The sequence below is a fragment of the Ranitomeya variabilis genome, chromosome 1 (genome assembly GCF_051348905.1).
Source record: "Ranitomeya variabilis isolate aRanVar5 chromosome 1, aRanVar5.hap1, whole genome shotgun sequence".
NCBI classification, from domain to species: domain Eukaryota; kingdom Metazoa; phylum Chordata; class Amphibia; order Anura; family Dendrobatidae; genus Ranitomeya; species Ranitomeya variabilis.
Genome location: NC_135232.1, coordinates 590,380,591 through 590,397,994, shown reverse-complemented (window position 1 = coordinate 590,397,994; position 17,404 = coordinate 590,380,591). Strand labels below are relative to the sequence as shown.

Sequence of the window (17,404 nt, the reverse complement as noted above, 5' to 3'; positions counted from 1 at the left end):
CGGTCATGACTCATGATGGTTGTAATAGGTTTTGTCTTTCTAACATTACACATCTGCATAACAGTTCCTTTTTTTTAATTTTTTTTTCTCTAGTTGTTCCTAACATTGAAATTAATTAAACACATAAATGAATACATTTGTGGAACAGAAACACTGCACTCCACTGTAGCTTTGTCATCGAACCCTTGACCAAGCAAAAGTCTGGCGGGAAGATACTGTAAGTTGCTGCTATAAGAGCCTGGCAGTGGCTAAGCTGAGTTTTAATGTGTGTAGAGGAGTCAGGAGAGAGAATAATATGTATATGTGTATACAAGAGGGTGAATAAGTGACTGAAGAGGGCTCTCTACAGCCTCAAAATGATTGATGATGGTTGTAACTTTTAGATTCCCTGAAAAGCCAACATGTAAGTGATTTAGTAAAATTATTCACATTATTTTTCCATGAAATCTAGGGACAAGTATGGCCATATGAGCATATGGAGGCAACCACTATAATGGTGATGACTAGTGTTTTGTTGAACAATACCTTCCGATATCCAGAAGTATTGGTATCGGATTGGATCGGCCGATATTCAAACAATATCGGATATCGCCGATACCGATACCTGATACCAATGCAAATCAATGGGACAAAAATATCGGAATTAAAATAAACCCTTTCTTTCCTTGTAGGTTCATTCTACATGAAGGAAAACAACTAAGAATAATGTAGGAGGTAGAGGAAACATTAAAGGCATTCAGAGACACAGCGACCGTGCAGACAGCCATGAACGGCGCTGCAAGGCCAAAAAAAGTTCCTCTATGTAATCCTATATAGTGTGTTTCCACAATCTAGCAGGATATGGATGGAAAGCCACTAATAGGATACATTTGAAAAAATGCGCAGCAGGCTGCACTAATCGAAAAACGGACAATGGAACGGTATGAGGCAGTGACGCACCCTGAGCTGACTACAACCAGCGGTGGCTGCAGACCAGACTACAGAGTGAGCTGCACTCACACAGACACCTTGCAGACAGCCGTGAACAGCGCTGCAAGGCAAAAACAAGGTTCTCACACAGCGGTTGCTAAATTAGCCTGGGTAAAGCACAATGAAGCAAATCGCTATCTCTAAACTGGCCCTCAGTCAGAACACAGCGTCCTGTCCCTAACTGAATTCACAGCAGAGTGCACCTAAAATGGCGGCGGCGACTTTTATAGTGCATCATGACATAATTTCAGCAGCCAATCACAGCCATGCCAGTAGTTACATGACTAACATGCAGAACAATTCCTCATTGGCTGAATTCTGGCTCTTTGAATTTTGTGAACTTCCGATTCTGGTATCCGATATACTGAAAGTATCGGAACTCGGTATCGGAATTCCAATACCGCGAATATCGGCCGATACCCGATACTTGCGGTATCGGAATGCTCAACACTAGTGATGACTCAAGCTCAAAGTACTAGAAATGAGAGGAGACAAAACTTAACTTGTACCCCCATCAGCGTTGGATGGTAAAACTTGTGAGACAAGAGCCAAGACGAAGAGAAGCAACAAGTCTAACTTCATTTCAGCCTGTAGGAAAAAGAAATAACACCTATTAGTGAACATACATTATCAATGATGCAATCAACATCGATATGAGTAATATGTCATATGGCATATAAGACACTTCAATGTTCCGTCTTGGATGACTTCCATAGCCTAAAAAATATCCCGGAGATGTAGAGTCGGTGGAAAAGCACCCATTATATTGTTACTGTTGTGTAACCTGAAAAAGTACTAGACAGTATGAGACTCGTTGGTGACCTCAATGCACAATTCCCCAAAAAGTTGACCAAGCTTTTTCTTCTCACAATGCGGGATAGGTTTATACCAGCGAAAATAGATGGCATGTAGCTGTCATACCCATTGGAGCCTTCAACATGTCTTTCCTTTGTCATACTTATAAAAAGTTAGTTGAGCTCTTTAGAAGTCATTTATGACAACTGCCTACCAAGTTCATTATTTAGGGTGTTTTGGAATGTTTCACAATTCATAAGCAACTACAGGCTTTAGGCATCTCGTGTGAAGCTCCCAAGGTCCACAATGGATGCAGAATGAGTGGTTACGCAACCTATACTCATTTTTGCTCCATGCAGAAGATAGGGGGAGCTCATCATTGAATTTCTACTGGAAGCTTCTGAGATAGAGCAGACGATTGTCATGTTACATGATGCCAATGTGATTCATATACGGTAATCCACTTATGATAACATTTATTTCCGGCAAGGGATGTAGCTAGTGCAAAACATAACTTAGAGTTGGGCTCTTACTGATGGGAGACGAGCAAAGTGAAATAAAAATGTGAGAAAAATGTTAAGTGCAGACTTGACATCTTATTTCTCTTAACCTATACACTACAAGCTTCAATTGGCCAGTGTACATAGTCATCATGTGTCAACTAAACACTTCCTAATCTAGGAAAGTCATTATAAATGAAAGGTTGGAAATGATTTCTTCTGGTATAAAACTAAGTTAGAAAAAGACTATAATACCAAATTTCCATTCTGCAATGTCAAGCTCAATAAACACGAGTGTTCTACATTAGGTTATTAATTTTCCTTCATGATTCCTCCCATGATCATCTAGTAGACATCATAAGAGGATACTGCAGCTCGATGTAACAATTCTTTACAAGAACAATTTTCTTCCCGGCATTCCCATAGCCTTCGTCTGTTTAAAGAATGGTCCAAGGGCAGGATGAATTGGCTGCCTCACAATAGTGAAATACTTTGAATAGACCACCAATCCATAGACTGTTGATAATGTAGGGGGGTGAGGAGCCTCTTAGAATTCAGTTCACGCTAACTACTATGTGAAGCTTGTTAAGGTCAAAGTCCACCCTAAATAACGGGGGGTCACAAAGAAGCTTTCTGTAAAGAAATGAATGGTGGCAATGACAAGGTCGTTTTATGTATGCTGTACTTTTGTTTTGCTTGCATCTCACACAACTTTAGTAGAATATTCCTGGTGTTAGTTTAACACCCAGGAAACGTCATCAATAGACCCAATACTTTCCATCTGTAATCTACATAGACAGTGGTCAGCTTCCAATATATGAGAATAATTAAAAGAATTTAGTAAATACTATTAGGGATGAGTGAATTGATTTGATGCAAATTGGATTTGTGTTGAATTTTTTGGAACTTGCTGAACTCGGCGAATAACTCGAATCAATTAAAGTGACCGTCAACATTTTACACATTGCAAAAGATTGTATCAGCCAGAAAAGGTACTTATGACCACAGGTGTGAGTGGGAAGGGTTTCACATATTGTCTTGCAGCTATCACATCACATGGTATTGCACAGTTAATCATACAAGACTATCATAGCTAGAATAAAAGCCAAGACAGGAAATGCAGCAGGCCTTTTGCGGTGAAACTAAAAAGTGTGGTGATGAAGTCACAGTTTAGCCAATGTTACAGGGAATTAAAGTCATAAAACACTGAAGAAATAGTATAAATAATGTGTCTGGCAGCACAACAGTGAATAAGAAGATTTGTGTGTGAGGAAAAGCAAAAATTGTTGTACAATTTTTTTCAGTACAGCAGGAGTCTTTAGAGAGACAGAATCTGAAAAAAATCCAGAAAATCACATTGTATAATATTTACATAATTAATTTGCATTTATCGCATGAAATAAGTATTTGATACAATAGAAAAACAGAACTGAAAATTTGGTACAGAAACCTTTGTTTGCAATTACAGAGGTCAGACGTTTCCTGTAGTTCTTGACCAAGTTTGGAAACAGTGCAGCAGGGATTTTGGCCCACTCCTTCATACAGATCTTCTCCAGATCGTTCAGGTTTCAGGGCTGTTGCTGGGCAACATTAAGTTTCAGCTCCCTGCAAAGATTTTCACATGACCTTGTCCCATGCCTCCCCTGAATCATCCAGACGGCCAATGGTGAACTTCAAACGGGCCTGGACATGTGCTGGCGTGAGCAGGGGGACCTTGTGTGCCCTGCAGGAGTTTAATGCATGACAGCGTAGTTTGTTACTAATGGTAATGGTTGACACTGCAATTCCAGCTCTGTTCAAGTCATTGATCAGGTCCTCCCATGTAGTTCTGGGCTGATTCATGACCTTTCTCAGGTGATATCTTGCTTGGAGCCACACATCAAGGAAAGTTGACAGTCATCTTGTGTTTCTTCCATTTTCTAATAATTGTGCCAACAGTTGTTGCCTTCTCACCAAGCTGCTTGCCTATTGTCCTGTAGCCCATCTCTTGTGCAGGTCTACAATTTTGTCACTGGTGTCCTTCGACAGTTCTTGGGTCTTGGCCATGGTGGAGAGGTTGGAGTGTGATTAAGTGTTAGACAAGTGTCTTTTATACAGGTAACAAGTTCAAACAGGTGCAATTAATACAGGTAATGAGTGTAGAGTAGGAGGGCTTCTTAAAGAAAAACTAACAGGTCTGTCAGAGACAAAATTCTTGATGGTTGGTAGGTGATCAAATAGTTATTTCATGCAATAAAATGCAATTTAATTATGTAAATATCCTACAATGTGATTTTCTGGATTTTATTTTTAGATTGTGTCTCTCACAGCTGAAGTGTACCTACGATAAAAATTTCAGACCTCTCCATTGTTTGTTGGGGGAAAACTTGCAAAATCGGAAGTGTATCAAATACTTATTTTCCGTACTGTATATGTACAGTACAGACCAAAAGTTTGGACACACCTTCTCATTTAAAGATTTTTCTGTATTTTCATGACTATGAAAATTGTAAATTCACACCGAAGGCATCAAAACTATGAATTAACACATGTGGAATTATATACTTATCAAAAAAGTGTGAAACATATGAAAATATGTCTTATTTTCTAGGTTCTTCAAAGTAGCCACCTTTTGCTTTGATGACTGTTTTGCACACTCTTGGCATTCTCTTGATGAGCTTCAAGAGGTAGTCACCGGAAATGGTTTTCACATCACAGGTGTGCCCTGTCAGGTTTAATAAGTCGGATTTCTTGCCTTATGAATGGTGTTGGGACCATCAGTTGTGTTGAGCAGAAGTCTGGTGGATACACAGCTGACAGTCCTACTGAATAGACTGTTAGAATTTGTATTATGGCAAGAAAAAAGCAGCTAAGTAAAGAAAAACGAGTGGACATCATTACTTTAAGAAATGAAGGTCAATCAGTCCGAAAAATTGGGAAAACTTTGAAAGTGTCCCCGAGTTCAGTTGCAAAAACCGTTAAGCACTACAAAGAAACTGGCTCACATGAGGACCGCCCCAGGAAAGGAAGACCAAGAGTCACCTCTACTTCTGAGGATAAGTTTATCCGAGTCACCAGCCTCAGAAATCGCAGATTAACAGCTGCTCAGATTAGAGACCACGTCAATGCCACACAGAGTTCTAGCAGCAGACACATCTCTACAACAACTGTTAAGAGGAGACTTTGTGCAGCAGGCCTTCATGGTAAAATAGCTGCTAGGAAACCACTGCTAAGGACAGGCAACAAGCAGAAGAGACTTGTTTGGGCTAAAGAACACAAGGAATGGACATTAGACCAGTGGAAATCTGTGCTTTGGTCTGACGAGTCCAAATTTGAGATCTTTGGTTCCAACCACCGTGTCTTTGTGCGACACAGAAAAGGTGAATGGATGGACTTTACATGCCTGGTTCCCACCATGAAGCATGGAGGAGAAGGCGTGATAGTGTGGGGGTGCTTTGCTGGTGACACTGTTGGGGATTTATTCAAAATTGACGGCACACTGAACCAGCATGGCTACCACAGCATCTTGCAGCGGCATGCTATTCCATCCGGTTTGCGTTTAGTCGGACCATCATTTATTTTTCAACAGGACAATGACCCCAAACACACCTCCAGGCTGTGCAAGGGCTATTTGACCAAGAAGGAGAGTGATGACCTGGCCTCCACAGTCACAAGACCTGAACCCAATCGAGATGGTTTGGGGTGAACTGGACCGCAGAGTGAAGGCAAAAGGGCCAACAAGTGCTAAGCATCTCTGGGAACTCCTTCAAGATTGTTGGAAGACCATTCCCGGTGACTACCTCTTGAAGCTCATCAAGAGAATGCCAAGAGTGTGCAAAGCAGTCATCAAAGCAAAAGGTGGCTACTTTGGAGAACCTAGAATATAGGACATATTTTCAGTTGTTTCACACTTTTTTGTTAAGTATATAATTCCACGTGTGTTAATTCATAGTTTTGATGCCTTCGGTGTGAATTTACAATTTTCATAGTCATGAAAATACAGAAAAATCTTTAAATGAGAAGGTTTGTCCAAACTTTTGGTCTGTACTGTATATATATATATATATATATATATATATATATATATATATATAAACATACATAAAATAGTGTTGGCCCAGGAAAACCAAAAATGAACTTTAATGTCACCTTGGTATTACGATATTGTAAACACCGAAGTCATATTATCTCTGGACTAATAGGAACAAGCTAAAGAACATGTAGACACCGCAGTTACATTTAGTTTTGAATACCTACTTAGACCCATAGGTTGCTTTGCCCAAAGTATTATAAAGTATTTTAAATGGCAAATGGTCGTGGTGGGCTGAGGAGCTTCAAGTTACCCTACCAAGACTATTATGTTATTTAGGAAATAAAGTATAAACTAGATGTGACTTGATAGCCACAATAGCTATAGGCGTGTGTCCACGATTCCTGTTGGCACCTCTAAATAAATGCTAATATCACTTTACTTTGGCCAAAACACATAAGACTTCGGTGTTGGACATCTTCCAAGTCAATAAGCGATATAATGTTAAAGACATATGCATGAGGGAATGTCTAACTGTCAGGAACTGCTGCCATCACTAGATAGTCATTAGTATTCGATTGGAGTAACTTCCCAGTCTTAGAGACCACAATGTAATTGAAAACATGAGCTGGCTGGACCATCCCCATCATAAAGAGGTCTTGCCAAATACTGGGTCCCCTTTGTTAGAGGGATTTTTCTTTTTTTTCCAAGGCAACGTGGCAGGGGATGAAATAATCCTCATATCCTGCAAGGACATAATTCAGGAGCTCTCTAAAAGCTTGAACGTGGTTTTCTCTTTCCTTTAGTGCCAAAAGCCATTATGCACCAAGTTAACTGGTATTACTGGGAACATAATCTATTCAAGATTTCTGCCGTCTGGCAATCATCGACCATCGCACTTTAGGGCTGTAAATCCTACCAACTCTAAAATTAACTTACAGTACCTTAAATCCTAATCAGAGGCGTAGCTAGGGTTTTGGTTCAGGGGGGGCGAAACTTCTGAGTGGGCCCCTAACTAGGTAACCTTGATTACAACTCGATGACGCGCCCTAATACTGGAGGAGAACCTCAGCAGATGACCACGCTGTTACTGAAGATAATCTCTATATAAAGACCAATATGGATATTACCGCCATATGGTCAGTGGTAGATACCAGCCCTACAGAACATATAAGAGATCACAGCACAGTTACAGATAATGACTTACCGCTGACATCCTTTCTGATGGAATCGTTCATTTTTCCCGTCTTTTCCATCTGGCCCAGACCGACATGACAACTTCTTCCAGCTACAACTCGTCTGCAGAGAATACAACAAAAACACATCTCACTTCTCATATTCCAGCCCCATCACCATCTATTACCAACCTGCACAAACTCCTTATCCTACTGATATCCCAAATACTGAGCCGCTGCTGCCGTATGTGACCCTATTACTGCACCTGATACCCCAATACTGAGCCTCTGCCATATGTGTCCCTATTACTGCCCCTGATACCCCAATACTGAGCCACTGCTGCCGTATGTGTCCCTATTACTGCCCCTGATACCCCAATACTGAGCCACTGCTGCCGTATGTGTCCCTATTACTGCCCCTGATACCCCAATACTGAGCCACTGCTGCCGTATGTGTCCCTATTACTGCCCCTGATACCCCAATACTGAGCCACTGCTGCCGTATGTGTCCCTATTACTGCCCCTGATACCCCAATACTGAGCCACTGCTGCCGTATGTGTCCCTATTACTGCACCTGCTGTGTGGTTCTCTGTGTCCTCTAAATTCTAAAGCAACTCTCTACAATATAGTAATGCCAGGTGCAAGTGCCCTAGAAAACAGTGCCCATATTTTACCCCTAGAAAAAAATAATGCCCTGTGTGCCCCTTTGATAGCCACAGTAACCTGAGTTCCCCTATAACAATAAGTGCCCACTTTACATTTAATAAAGTCCCGAGTCTCCCCTGTACAGCCCTATACACAGCATGATGCTCTCTTATACACAGTATAATGCCCCCTCACTGTATAGTACCACCCACACACTATACTGACGCCTTAGTATCCCCCAAACTGTTTGATGGCTCCAACAATGTATAATGACCCCCCACACTGTAATCTCCATACTGTATGATGATGGCCCCCTAGATAGCCTCCATATACAGTAGCATAATGCATCAAATAGTCCACAATATAGTATAATGCACTCCCCATAGGCAGACATGGTAATAAAACAGCACCCCCATAGGCAGACTCTGTAGTATAAGGCAGCACCCCCATAGGCAGACCTTGTAATAAGGCAGTACCCCCATAGTCAGACCCTGTAATAAGGCAGCACCCCCATAGTCAGACCCTGTAATAAGGCAGCACCTCCATAGTCAGACCCTGTAATGAGGCAGCACCCCCATAGGCAGGCCCTGTAATAAGGCAGCCCCCCATAGTCAGACCCTGTAATAAGGCAGCCCCCATAGTCAGACCCTGTAATACTGCAGCACCCTTAGTCAGACCCTGTAATAAGGCAGCCCCCATAGTCAGACCCTGTAATAAGGCAGCACCCCCATAGTCAGACCCTGTAATAAGGCAGCCCCCATAGTCAGACCCTGTAATGAGGCAGCCCCCATAGTCAGACCCTGAAATAAGGCAGCCCCCATAGTCAGACCCTGTAATAAGGCAGAACCCCCATAGGCAGACCCTGTAATAAGGCAGCACCCCCATAGTCAGACCCTGTAATAAGGCAGCACCCCTATAGGCAGACCCTGTAATAAGGCAGCACCCCTATAGTCAGACCCTGTAATAAGGCAGCACCCCTATAGTCAGACCCTGTATTAAGGCAGCACCCCTATAGGCAGACCCTGTAATAAGGCTGCACCCCCATAGTCAGACCCTGTAATAAGGCAGCACCCCTATAGGCAGACCCTGTAATAAGGCAGCACCCCTATAGGCAGACCCTGTAATAAGGCAGCACCCACAGTCAGACCCTGTAATAAGGCAGCACCCACAGTCAGACCCTGTGATAAGGCCGCACCCCCATTGTCAGACCCTGTAATAAGGCAGCACCCCTATAGGCAGACCCTGTAATAAGGCAGCACCCCTATTGCAGACCCTGTAATAAGGCAGCACCCTTATAGGCGGACCCTGTAATAAGGCAGCAGCACCCATTAAAAAAATAAAAATAAATAAATACTCACCTCTCTTCTTCCTGGTTCCTGCGTGGCTCCCACTGATCTCCCGACAGCGGGCGATGGGCAGTGACATCATCGCGCCCGCTGTCATTGTCAGCGATGTCAGACACCGACACTGACAGGGGGATGATGGGAGAAGGAGCGCAGCGCTCCTTCTCCCATCATTGCGATCAGCTGTATCGGTTAAGTGCCGGTACAGCTTATCTTCCGATGAGGCGGGGGTCCACTTCTGGCACCGGACCCCCCCGCCTGCTCAGGGGCCCCATAGAGGCCGGGCAGCAGAGCAAGGACATCGATTCTCCCTGCTCTGCTGCAGAATGTAACTGTATCAGCGCGCTGTGCGCGCCGATACAGTTACAGTAGCGTAGCTCCGGGTGGGCCCCCTCAGAGCACCGGGCCCGGGGCGCCAGCACCCTGTGCCCCCCTGGTAGCTACTCTACTGATCCTAATATAATCCACAAAGAAATATTGCGTCTGTGAAAGAATAATTCCTAAGTAGAGATTTAATATTAGAGACCAGTGAACTGTTCTACAAAAAGATCATCAGCTCTATCTAGGAAGAGCAGAAATAGTGGTGCCGGAGACACGTGATCACATATGATCAGTCACCTGACTTTTCTTCCATTTCAACAGTTGTGCAAATGTTGCGTAAAATACTATAAAGACAAGTACAGTGACTTGTGAAAGTATTCAACCCCATCCCTTTTGATTTTTACTTATTTTGTTACATTACAACCTGTGTTTAAATATTTTTGTAATCCAATTTGTATGTGATGCATCAGCACTAAATAGGAGTTCAAATCCAATATCAAATGGAAAGAACATGGTATCACAACAAACCTTTCAAGAGAGGGCCACCCACCAAAACTCTCAGCCCTGGCAAGGAGGGCATTAATCAGAGAGGCAGCACACAGACCAAAGGCAACCCTGAAGTAGCTGCTGAGTTCCCAAGCAGAGACTGGAGTATCTGTCCATACGACCACAATAAGCCGTACACTCCATAGAGGTGGCCTTTATGGCAGAGTAGAAAAAAGCCTTTACTTACACACAAAAATTGTAAGGTTCATTGTTAGTTTGACAAAAGATATGTGGGACACTCCCAAAATGTATGAAGGAAGGTTCTGTGGTCAGTGTTGACCAAAATTGAACTTATTGGCCACCAAGCTAAACAATATGTCTGGCGCCAAACCAATACAACTCATCACTGCAAGAATGCCATCCCCACAGTGAAACATGGTGATAACAGCATCAGTCTGTGGGGATGTTTTTCTGCAGCAGGGACAGGGAAAATGGTCCTAGTTGAGGGGTAGAAGGACATTGTAAAATACAGAGATATTCTTGAGCAAAACCTGTTTCAGTCTATCAGTGATTTGAGACTGAGACGGAGGTTCACCTTCCAACAAGACAATGACCCAAAGCATACTGCTAAAGCAGCACTCGAGTGGTTTAAGGGGAAATATATAAATGTTTTGGAGTGGCCTAGTTGCAGCCCAGACCTGAATCCAATTGAGAATCTGTGGTCAGACTTGAACATTGCTGTTCACCAGAGGAACCCATCTAATGTGAAGGAGCTGGAGCAGTTTTGCCTTGAGGAATGGCCAAACATCCCAATGGCGAGGTAGAAAGCTCATAGAGACTTATCCAAAGCAAATTGCAGCTGTAATTGCCGCAAAAGGAGCTTTTACAAAGTACTGACTTTAGGGTGGTGAATAGTTATGCTCACTGAAGTTTTCAGCTATTTTGTCCTATCAGCTACTTGCATAACAAAAAAAGAAAATCAAATATTCACAATTGTAGGCTTGTTCTTTACATGAATTGATGCAAACCCTCAAAAATATAATGAAATTCCAGGTTGTGAGGTAGCAAAACACAAAAAATGCCAAGAAGGTGACTACTTTTGAAAGTCACTGTACAGTAAGGTCTAGAGGGGAATGTAGAGGGCAAACCAATGACTCCTTAATAGGGTTGAGCGACCTTTACTTTTATAGGATCGGGTCGGGTTTCACGAAACCCGACTTTTTCAAAAGTCGGGTCGAGTGAAATCGGCCGATCCTATAAAAAAGTCAGGGTCGGGGTCGGCCGAAACTCGAAACCCAATGCAGTGCATTGGGTTTCCAATGGTTCCCAGGGTCTGAAGGAGCGGAAACTCTCCTTCAGGCCCTGGGATCCATATTTAAGTGTAAAATAAAGAATTAAAATAAAAAATATCGCTATACTTACCCTCTGACGTGCCCTGGTACTAACCGGGAACCTTCCTTCCTTAGAATCAGCCTTCCAGGACCTTGCGGTGACGTCGCGGTGACGTCGCGGCTTGTGATTGGTCGCGCGGCCGCCCATGTGACCGCTCGCGCGACCAATCACAAGCCGCGACGTCACCGTGACGTCACCGAAGGTCCTGGAAGGGCTGATTCTTAGGAAGGAAGGCTGCCGGAAAGAAGCAGGGCGTGTCCAAGGGTGAGTATATACCTAATAGGAATATACTCACCCTCGGCTTCGTTCCGGCAGCCTTCCTTCCTAAGAATCAGCCCTTCCAGGACCTTCGGTGACGTCACGGTGACGTTGCGGCTTGTGATTGGTCGTGCGAGCGGTCACATGGGCGGCCGCGCGACCAATCACAAGCCGCGACATCACCGCGACGTCACCGCAAGGTCCTGGAAGGCTGATTCTCAGGAAGGAAGGTTCCCGGTTAGTACCAGGGCCCGTCAGAGGGTAAGTATAGCGATATTTTTTATTTTAATTCTTTATTTTACACTTAAATCTGAATTCCGATACCAATTCCCGATATCTTAAACATATCGGGAATCGGTATCGGAATTCCGATTCCAGATTCAGAAGATCGCCGACTTCATGGCCGACCCCACACAGGGGTCGGGTCGGGTTTCATGAAACCCGACTTTGCCAAAAGTCGGCGACTAGGGTTGAGCGAAACGGGTCGATCATTTTCAAAAGTCGCCGACTTTTGGCTAAGTCGGCGTCTCATGAAACCCGATCCGACCCCTGTGCTTGTCGGCCATGCGGTACGCGACTTTCGCGCCAAAGTCGCGTTTCAATGACGCGAAAAGCGCCATTTCTCAGCCAATGAAGGTGAACGCAGAGTGTGGGCAGCGTGATGACATAGATCCTGGTCCCCACCATCTTAGAGAAGGGCATTGCAGTGATTGGCTTGCTGTCTGCGGCGTCACAGGGGCTATAAAGGGGCGTTCCCGCCGACCGCCATCTTACTGCTGCTGATCTGAGCTTAGGGACAGGTTGCTGCCGCTTCGTCAGAAGCAGGGAGAGCGTTAGGCAGGGTCCACTAACCACCAAACCGCTTGTGCTGCAGCGATTTCCACTGTCCAACACCACCTTCGGTGTGCAGGAACAGTGGAAGCTATTTTTTTTTTTTTTTCCCCTCAGCGCTGTAGCTCATTGGGCTGCCCTAGAAGGCTCCGTGATAGCTGTATTGCTGTGTGTACGCCACTGTGGAAACCAACTGCTTTTTTCAAAGCACATATCCTCTTGTTCCTTCCTTTCTGCACAGCTATCTTTTTTGTTTGTCCACACTTTTTATTTAATTTGTGCATCAGTCCACTCCTATTGCTGCCTGCCATACCTGGCTTACATTACTGCAGGGAGATAGTAATTGTAGGACAGTTTTTTTTTTTTTTTGTTTTTTTTTTGTGGGAGATTAAGATTGGCATTTCTGCTACAGTGCCATCCCTGTGTGTGCCATCTCTCACTGAGTGGGCCATAGAAAGCCTATTTATTTTTTCCGTGATTTGTGTTCTAAAATCTACCTCAACACAGAAACACTACATCAATCAGTGGGAGAAAAATATTGGCCTCAGTCAGGGCTTGTGTGCCACTGCTGTGTGTGCGCTATCATTCAGTGGGCTATAGCAAGCCTATATTTTTTTTTTTTTTTTTTTTTTAATATTATTTGGTTTCAAAAGTCTCCCTGAAAAAAAAAAAAAACCTAAAAAACAGTGGGAGAGTAATATTGCCCTTTCAGCTTGTGTGCCAGTCTTGACTCCTGGGTGTGCCACCTCTCTCCCTCTCATTCAGTGGGCCATAGAAAGCCTATTTATTTTTTTTTTTAAATATTATTGGGTTTCTAAAGTCTCCCTGAAAAAAACAAAAAATACATAAAAAAACAGTGGGAGAGTAATATTGCCCTTTCAGCTTGTGTGCCAGTCTTGACTCCTGGGTGTGCCACCTCTCTCCCTTTCATTCAGTGGGCCATAGAAAGCCTATTTTTTTTTTTTTAATATTATTTGGTTTCTAATTCTCCCTGAAAAAAAAAAAAAAACCTAAAAAAACAGTGGGAGAGTAATATTGCCCTTTCAGCTTGTGTGCCAGTCTTGACTCCTGGGTGTGCCACCTCTCTCCCTCTCATTCAGTGGGCCATAGAAAGCCTATTTATTTTTTTTTTTAAATATTATTGGGTTTCTAAAGTCTCCCTGAAAAAACAAAAAATACATAAAAAAACAGTGGGAGAGTAATATTGCCCTTTCAGCTTGTGTGCCAGTCTTGACTCCTGGGTGTGCCACCTCTCTCCCTTTCATTCAGTGGGCCATAGAAAGCCTATTTTTTTTTTTTTTAATATTATTTGGTTTCTAATTCTCCCTGAAAAAAAAAAAAAAACCTAAAAAAACAGTGGGAGAGTAATATTGCCCTTTCAGCTTGTGTGCCAGTCTTGACTCCTGGGTGTGCCACCTCTCTCCCTTTCATTCAGTGGGCCATAGAAAGCCTTTTTTTTTTTTGGTTTTTTTAATATTATTTGGTTTCTAAAGTCTCCCTGAAAAAAACAAAAAAAACATAAAAAACAGTGGGAGAGTAATATTGCCCTTTCAGCTTGTGCGCCAGTCTTGACTCCTGGTTGTGCCACCTCTCTCTCTCTAATTGTGGGCCATAGAAAGCCTTTTTTTTTTTTTTTTTAATATTATTTGGTTTCTAAAGTCTCCCTGAGAAAAAAAAATAAATAAATTAGGTGGGAGATTAATATTGACATTAGTGCTTGAGTGACAGTCCTGCGTGTGTGTCATCTCTGTGATTTTGTGCCACAGAAAACAGAGTGTGTAACATTGTGCCTGATTTTCCTTGTGGTCTCACCAACCTGTTAAGGGATATTGAAATCATACTGAAGTTATAGCTCACCGTGTAAGTTGTTTGATAGCAACAAATAAAGTTACTTTGGTTAAGATTTTAAAACAATGAGGAAGTCTGGTGCAAGAGGTCGTCGTGGGCGTTCATTGTCAGCTGGTAATGATGGTAGTGGTAGTGGAGCATCAGGTGGTCGTGGGGATAAAAATATTCCACCTAAGTCTGGAGCTGTGGAGCCAGTTTCGTCGTCAGGCTACACAAGGCCTCGAACGCTCTCTTTTCTGGGAGTAGGAAAACCGCTTTTAAAGGCGGAGCAGCAACAGCAAGTTTTGGCTTACATTGCAGACTCAGCCTCTAGCTCTTTTGCCTCCTCTTCCGAAACTGGTAAATGTAAAAGCAGCGCGTCGCTTGTGGATGTTCACGGTCAGGGACAAGTCGCTTCCTTGTCCTCCTCAGCAAAAACTACAACAAGAGAGAAGGATGCAGCAGGCGACACAACGGGTCACTCCATGGAGCTCTTTACACATACCGTCCCTGGCTTAGAAAGTGAAACATTTAACAGGCCATGCCCATTACAAGTATATTCTGACATGGAGTGCACTGATGCACAGCCACAGCCAGAGTACTATGCTGCTCCTTTGACTCAGACCACCACATTGCCCTCTCAGGGTACAGATCCACAATCAGACCCTGATGAGACTATGTTGCCCCGCCACGAACGCTATACCACCGACCGACACAGTGACACAGACGAAGTTGCACACGAGCTCGAAGAGGAGGTAATAGATGACCCAGTTATTGACCCCGATTGGCAGCCATTGGGGGAACAGGGTGCAGGCGGCAGTAGTTCAGAAGCGGAGGTGGAGGAGGGGCCGCAGCAGGCATCAACATCGCAACAGGTTCCATCTGCCGGGCCCGTATCTGGACCAAAACGCGTGTCAAAGCCAAAACCTGTTGGAGCACAGCGTTGCCATCCGGTTAAAGCTCAGTCTGCAATCCCTGAAAAGGGATCAGAGTCTAGGAAGAGTGCAGTCTGGCATTTTTTTAAACAACATCCAACTGATCAGCGCAAAGTCATCTGTCAAAAATGTTCAACTAGCTTAAGCAGAGGTCAGAATCTGAAAAGTCTAAATACTAGTTGCATGCATAGACACTTAACCACCATGCATTCTCAAGCCTGGACTAACTACCAAACGTCCCTCAAGGTTGTAGCACCCTCGGCCAATGAAGCTAGTCAGCAACGCAACATCCCTTCCGTCACTGTAAGGCCACCATTTTCCGCACCACCGGCAGTATCTGTGCAGGTTTCTTTGCCAGCCAAAAGCAGTCAGGGTCAGGGAATCACCAGTTTTGTAGGAGGAAATATTGCATGTAGGGCACCGGCGGAAACAATACCGTCTCCAACCGTCTCTCAGTCTGCCATGTCCACCGGCACACCCGAAAGTTCCACGATCTACAGCTCTCCAGTCCAGCTCACCCTACATGAGACTCTGGTTAGAAAAAGGAAGTACTTATCCTCGCATCCGCGTACACAGGGTTTTAACGCCCACATAGCTAGACTAATCTCGTTAGAGATGATGCCCTACCGGTTAGTTGAAAGCGAAGCTTTCAAAGCCCTGATGGAGTACGCTGAACCACGATACGAGCTACCCAGTCGACACTTTTTTTCCAGAAAAGCCATCCCAGCCCTGCACCAGCATGTTAAACAGCGCATCGTCCATGCACTCAGGCAATCTGTGAGTACAAAGGTGCACCTGACTACAGATGCATGGACCAGTAGGCATGGCCAGGGACGTTATGTGTCCATCACGGCACACTGGGTGAATGTGGTGGATGCAGGGTCCACAGGCGACATCAATTTAGGGACAGTTGTGCCTAGCCCACGGTCTAGGAAACAGTTGGCTGTAGGCGTTCGCACCCCCTCCTCCTCCTCCTCGTCCTCCTGCAGAAGCTACAGCTCTTCCACAGAACGCAGTCGGCCAACCACTCCATCGGCAGATGACACTGTTGCACACCAGTTGTCCCATTATGGGCCAGCTACTGCCAAGCGTCAGCAGGCTGTATTGGCTATGAAGTGTTTGGGCGACAACAGACACACCGCGGAAGTTCTGTCCGAGTTCTTGCAACAAGAAACGCAGTCGTGGCTGGGCACAGTAGATCTTGAGGCAGGCAAGGTAGTGAGTGATAACGGAAGGAATTTCATGGCTGCCATCTCCCTTTCCCAACTGAAACACATTCCTTGCCTGGCTCACACCTTAAACCTGGTGGTGCAGTGCTTATTGAAAACTTATCCTGGGTTCTCCGACCTGCTCCTCAAAGTGCGTGCACTTTGCTCACATATCCGACGTTCGCCTGTACACGCCAGCCGTATGCAGACCTATCAGCGGTCTTTGAACCTTCCCCAGCATCGCCTAATCATAGACGTTGCAACAAGGTGGAACTCAACACTGCACATGCTTCAGAGACTGTGCGAACAGAGGCGTGCTGTTATTTATTTGTGGGAGGATACACGGGCAGGCAGTAGGATGGCAGACATGGAGTTGTCAGGTGTGCAGTGGTCGAAGATACAAGACATGTGTCAAGTCCTTCAGTGTTTTGAGGAATGCACACGGCTGGTTAGTGCAGACAACGCCGTAATAAGCATGAGCATCCCCCTAATGCGTCTGCTGATGCAAAGTTTGACGCACATAAAGGAGCAGGCGTCTGCACCAGAGGAAGAGGGAAGCCTTGATGACAGTCAGCCATTGTCTGGTCAGGGCAGTGTACAGGACGAGGTAGCGGGCGAAGAGGAGGTGGAGGACGAGGAGGATGATGGGGATGAGTATATTTTTAATGCGGAAACTTTCACGGGGGCACAGGAAATTGGTTGCGTGTCA

At 44.4% G+C, this 17,404-nt stretch overlaps 1 protein-coding gene across 2 annotated transcripts in view; it reads right to left on the bottom strand.

Annotated features, from left to right (window-relative positions):
* The window catches only part of BCAN (brevican), a 106,878-nt gene that overhangs the window by 45,916 nt on the left and 43,558 nt on the right, over positions 1-17,404 (bottom strand). For both annotated transcript variants that reach the window (XM_077258279.1, XM_077258288.1), the window contains exon 2: positions 1,473-1,557. In XM_077258279.1, the coding sequence (XP_077114394.1) occupies positions 1,473-1,551 (79 nt within the window). In that variant the 5' untranslated portion in view covers positions 1,552-1,557. The remainder of the gene's footprint in view (positions 1-1,472; positions 1,558-17,404) is intronic.